The sequence below is a fragment of the Lactuca virosa genome, chromosome 6 (genome assembly GCF_052849685.1).
Source record: "Lactuca virosa cultivar CGN04683 chromosome 6, Lactuca_virosa_CGN04683_v6, whole genome shotgun sequence".
NCBI classification, from domain to species: Eukaryota; Viridiplantae; Streptophyta; class Magnoliopsida; order Asterales; family Asteraceae; genus Lactuca; species Lactuca virosa.
Genome location: NC_136431.1, coordinates 24,495,744 through 24,502,157, shown reverse-complemented (window position 1 = coordinate 24,502,157; position 6,414 = coordinate 24,495,744). Strand labels below are relative to the sequence as shown.

The 6,414-nt window shown below is 28.0% G+C and overlaps 1 protein-coding gene across 1 annotated transcript; it reads right to left on the bottom strand.

The window, feature by feature from the left end:
- Positions 1-1,475: 1,475 nt before the first annotated feature.
- On the bottom strand, positions 1,476-2,810 carry LOC145121382 (uncharacterized). The gene has a single exon (XM_079057135.1). It carries the CDS (start codon positions 2,808-2,810, stop codon positions 1,476-1,478), a length of 1,335 nt encoding a protein of 444 aa, XP_078913261.1.
- Between the last annotated feature and the right edge of the window lie 3,604 nt (positions 2,811-6,414).

Sequence of the window (6,414 nt, the reverse complement as noted above, 5' to 3'; positions counted from 1 at the left end):
ATAGGGACCAAAATCACTAAAAAGATCCAATTTTGGACCAGTGGTGCACCAACATTTCGTTTTGAACCAAAAGCATAGAATTTTGACAACCACAGGGACCATTTTTGCAATTTTGTCTTTTTGAAAATACTATCATAATAATATAAAAGTCAAATATACAAAAAATATATATATATATATATATTAGTTGTTTTTGTTGCTTAACAAATATATTTTAGTTTTGTTAATAAAAAAAATCATCAAAATTAACAATTTCTTTATATCATTGATTACTTTGACATGCTATATCAAATTGAAATAGTCATTATAATTAGTGTTATACCCGTCTGATAGAAGGTTTGACCAATGTAAAAATGATTATTGTACCCTTGACAATTTTTCTATATAGGAACCCAATTTAAATCCAAAATAATGTTAAATGTGAAATAGTCTTAATACGAATTCATAGAAATAAACAAAATACTTGAAAATGAATGCAAAGTTCAAAAGAATGTCATAAAACACATTAGAACTAAATTAAAGACGACTTGAAAATCGTTATCAGACTCGTCATGCAGTAGGAGAACTTGCTTGCATCGAATCTTTAAGTATGTCGTTGTTAAGGTTGTGATGTCCGATTTATTTGAATGATCAACTTCTATATTTGCACAAGCATCGTAATTGTTTGTATAATGTCATTGTCTATACAATTGATGATACATTATATGGTGCAATAGTAGTGACTTGAATAAGTACATTGCTATTGTCGACTACATATATATATATATATATATATATATATATATATATATATATATATATATATATATATATATATATATATATATATTATTGGTGAAAGAGCTAAGTACATTGCTATTATTGGTTAAAAGATAAGTGTTGCTATTAATTGTTAATAAAATAAGTATGTTGCTATTACCGGTTAAAAAGATAAGTGTCTTTCTATCATTGGTTAAAAAAATTGTGTTGCTACCATCGGTTAAAAATAGAAGTATGTCGTCAAAATTGATAAAATGAGTAAAGTAAGTTGAAGAGAACATCACAATGTCTTTAAGTATTAAGGTTGCTTATCACAATGTCTTTAAGTATTAAGGTTGCTTAAGACTACCCCCATTAGCAACCCAACCCAACCCAACTTTTCTAATAAAAAACTAATTTCTCTCTCTTCCACCTATACAACCCAATCCAATCTAATTTTTTACACCCATTAGCAACCCAATCCAAACCCATTTTTATTTAAAAATATAACTTAATTTAAATTTTCTTTTACTAAAAACTACTAGAAATATTAAAAATAAATATTTTATTTTGAAACAAATAAATTATTTATTTTAAACGTAAAATTAAATAAAAAAAATAAAAAAAAATATTTTACATTCATGAAACATACTTAATAAAATAGATAAAATAAGTTACAAATACAAAAGATGCAAACTACTAAATTATTCTTCAGTGCTGAATTTTTTCCATATATGCTAAATCAAATCGTTTTTTAGAGCGTTATGAGCTTCTCTATTGCGAACTTGTGCCCTGTTGGTCATATAGCGGGATAGATCTCCAATTCGTTGAGTAGAGTATTCAAAAGATTCTTCGTCTTCTGTAGTTATAAATTCTGATGGATCATAATAATGAAGGTATGTGTGTCGTTCATCCTCAACTATCATATTATGAATAATGATACATGCAATCATAATTTTCCCCATCATATCTTTGTCCCACACAAGGCAAGGGCGATGAAGAAAAGCAAAACGAGCTTGTAAAACTCCAAATGCTCGTTCAACATCTTTTCTAGCCGCCTCTTGATGTTCTGCGAACAACTTGTGTTTTCGAAGTTGTGGAGAACTTATTGACTTGACAAAGGCAGCCCATGAAGGATATATGCCATCAGTGAGATAATAAGCCATATTATTTTCTCGATCATTCACAGTGTAACTCACCTTTGGTGCTCGACCTGCTAAGACATCATCAAAAAGAGGAGATCTTTGGAGGACGTTAATGTCATTGCACGAACCTGGTGTTCCGAAGAATGCATGCCATATCCATAAGTCATACGATGCAACAGCTTCCAAAATTATTGTTGTCTTACCGCTTCTACCTGCATATTGTCCAGCCCAAGCGGTGGGACAGTTTTTCCATTCCCAGTGCATGCAATCAATACTGCCTACCATACCTGGAAATCCACGTTCTTCTCCAACATGGAGCAGTCGTGCCAAATCATCTCTATTGGGACTTCTAAGGTACTCTTCACGAAAGCATGAAATGGCACCTTCCACAAGTAAATCCCTTTTTCGATGTTTACACATAACCTCATTAAAAACAATTGTGTCATTGAACTTGCTTCCACTTGTCTCATACAATTTATGAGCTTCGTTCTCAACATCTTTCATACTCATTCCACTTCTTCTTTTTCTATATGCTTCTCGGTAAACACCAACCCATTTGCCGGCACTTTCATTAAGTCGTTTATAACGACCTTTCATTTGAGCTATGTTCCTGTTACCAATCTTTCTTGGGTTTTCCGCCTGATTTGCATCATATAGCTCCTTCACTTGTGCCCATATTGATGTTTTCTTTTGGTTTTTTCCACGTCTCTCATCTTCACTAACGATACAATATGCTGACATTAAAGCGATATCTTCATCAACATCCCATTTATCACCTCTTGGATTTTTTCCAGTATTTTGTGAGGTTTGAACATTTTCAGTGATGGGAAATTGATTGGGATTTGCGAAAAACTGTGAGGTTTCATAACTTTGAAAGTTTTGATAATCTTGAGAATCATCAAGATTTAAGACGAAATTTGGATTCATCTTATTAAAGAAATCAAAAGGGTTTAGAAATGAAAAGTTGAGATGAGATATGAAGTATATCAATATTATACTCTATTTATAGAGAAAATAAAAAATTTAGTATTTTTTTAAAATTTTTTTGATTGAGATAATATTAGATTTTTAGCAGATAATGTTTTTTATCCTAAAATATATAATGTTATCTAAAAAAAATATGGGTGTATGTTTCTTGCTTCAACACGTGTAAAGTAGATTGGTGTGAGCTCTTGTGAACTTGGGTTGGAATGCCGGCCTAGTTCACCAAATTAACTCATTTTTTTATTTAATATAGTGTGAGCGCTCGCCAAATAGACCCCAATAGGGGTAGTTGGAGTCTCTTGAAAAGATGTCGGTCAAATATGGTCTGACACAGTTCCGAAGAAAGTGTAAATAAGTTTATTTTAATTTGGTGGTAAAGATATGCGGACAAGAAAAATTAAGGGTTGTGCTATAAGTACCCCTTAATCAATTTTACCCTCCTAACATCAATCAAATCAACTTTTTACTTTTGATTTGACATTATTTTTTTTTCCTTTTTGTTTTTGATTTTTTTCCTTTTATTTTATATTTTAATATTATTACTATTAAATTCGGATGACATTTTAAAATTCGGTAAACATTATAAATTCGCACGACATTATAAAATTCGAACGACTTTTTTGTCCGTAATTAAAAAATATATAAAAAATATTTAAAAACCGATTTTATATAGCCGTTTGAATTTATAATGTCTTCCGAATGTTAAAATTTTGTGCGAAATTTATAATAATAATAATAATAATAATAATAAAAATATAATAATAATAATAATAATAATAATTAAAAAAGAAATAAAAACAACAAAAAAACAAAATAGAAAAAAAACAAAAAAAAAAAACAAAAGACAAAAAATCAAAGGGTGGAATTGGAAAAGGAATATATAGGAAACCCCAAAAATTAATAGTTGTAGGGCAGAAAAAAGAGAGGCAAAGTTTCGAATCCACAACCTACAGTTCAAAAAGCAAGCGCCTTACCACCTAGCAAGGAGACTTCGATATGCTTATTTTCCGCTTTCATGTATCTATAAGGAGGTATTATTATTATTATTATTATTATTAATTTATTTATTTCGTTTTAAAAAAACATTTTTTTCTTGCTACGTTTCTTAACCAAACTAATGAACTTTTTTTAAACCATTTTTTTGTATGTCGACCAAGTGGTTTAACAAACAAAAACATATTTTTATATTTTTTATTAAAACATATAAATGTGAAGTACGTTTTTTAATATATATATATATATATATATATATATATATATATATATATATATATATATATATATACATTTTTATAATGTATAAAAACATATAAATATGTTTTTAAAATGTATATGGCGAAAACGTATAAATATATAAATACATATAAATACATTTTATAATGTATAAATACATATAAACCTTTAAAAATGAATTTAAAAATGGGGGAAAATACAAATTTAGCCAAAATCCTTAATTACTTAACAAAAAATAACCATAAAAACTCACTTAACCAAAAATAGCCCACAAAAAAAAATAACAAAAGACAAAAAATCAAGGGGTGGAATTGGAAAAGGAAGGTATAAAAAACCCCAAAAATTAATAGTTGTAGGGCAGAAAAAAGAGAAGCAAAGTTTCGAATCCACAACCTACAGTTCAAAAAGCAAGCGCCTTACCACCTAGCAAGGAGACTTCGATATGCTTATTTTCCGCTTTCATGTATCTATAAGGAGGTATTATTATTATTATTATTATTATTAATTAATTAATTTATTTATTTCGTTTTAAAAAAACATTTTTTTCTTGCTACGTTTCTTAACCAAATTAATGAACTTTTTTTAAACCATTTTTTTGTATGTCGACCAAGTGGTTTAACAAACAAAAACATATTTTTATATTTTTTTATTAAAACATATAAATGTGAAGTACGTTTTTTAATGTCTATATATATATATATATATATATATATATATATATATATATAATGTATAAATACATATAAATACATTTTTATAATGTATAAAAACATATAAATATGTTTTTAAAATGTATATGGCGAAAACGTATAAATATATAAATACATATAAATACATTTTATAATGTATAAATACATATAAACCTTTAAAAATGAACTTAAAAATGGGGGAAAATATAAATTTAGCCAAAATCCTTAATTACTTAACAAAAAATAACAAAAAAAACTCACTTAGCCAAAAATAGCCCACAAAAGAGTAGTCAACTGTAGGTTGACTACTGTTTCGCCAAATCCTCTACTGTTTCGTGTTTTGTATATTTTTTTTTCATTTTTAGGATACAAAACCGTAGGTTTTTTTAAAACCTACGGTTTCTCCAAAACAGTAGTTAAAACCCCCAAAACAGTAGATTTAAAATAAAAAAAACCCGTATTTTTTCATCCAAAACCGTAGCTACGGTTTGGGAAACCGTAGGTTTTAAAAAACCTACGGTTTTGTATCCTAAAAATGATTTTTTATACAAAATACGAAACAGTAGACGATTTGGCGAAACAGTAGACGAATATCGAAACCTACGGTTTCGTGGGCTATAATTGGACATTTACTAATTTTTGGCTATAAATTGCTAATGACTTCCTTAATTTGGCTAGATTTGTAATTGCCCCTTAAAAATGTAATTATATATTTAACATGTATTTAAAGATGTATTTGGTGTGAATTTATAAAATATATACGAAGCATATGTATTTTGTGTGAGTTTATACAATATATAGGAAAAATATAATTATACATTTAAAATGTATTTAAAAATGTAATTATACATTTAAAATGTATATAAAAATATATTTGGTGTGAACTTATATAATAATAATATATACGAAAATACGTATTTGGTGTGAGTTTTTACATATAAAAATATGTTTATACATAATAATACTTATTTAATACATGAATAATATGAAAAAATACATACTTGATACACTAATAATACAATAATATATAATATATACGTAAATTACCTATTTATATTTGTATGGAATAATGTATAAAAGTATATGGAAAAAAACTAGTAATACATAATAATATGGTTATTGTAACTATACCCCTGCAAACTTACGTATAATGGTTTAAATGGTCCATCGTGACTACTTTTTGCATCTTAAGGGCATGTACTTCTGTTTTACCAATTGGAAAAGTCATTTCACCCATTTTAGCAGGTTGTCCTGCCTCTTCACTTGCCAAGTCAACAGGTGAGTGAACCTGTTGAGTCAATATTGAGTTGACTCGATGACACACTCGATGATACACATGCATAGAGTAATTACTGCCTTTAATTTATACAAACACCCCACTAACCCTTACACCTGCCTTTAATTTATATTGAGTTGACTCGATGACACAGTCGTTGGTGGTTGTGCTCCATTTAGTTGTTAAGCTTGGCTGATGGGTGGATTTGAAGCAATGGTGGTTTCAAAGCATATTAGTATGTAGATTTTTTGTTTTTATTTTTATATTTGTTTTTTTGGCGATATATGTAAAAGACTTGTCTATATGACATGCATTTTGTAAGTGAACTCCATTGATAAATGAAAGACCC

Coding starts and splice junctions, on each gene's coding strand:
- LOC145121382 (XM_079057135.1), bottom strand. CDS start 2,810: ATGAATCCAAATTTCGTCTTAAATCTTGATGATTCTCAAGATTATCAA.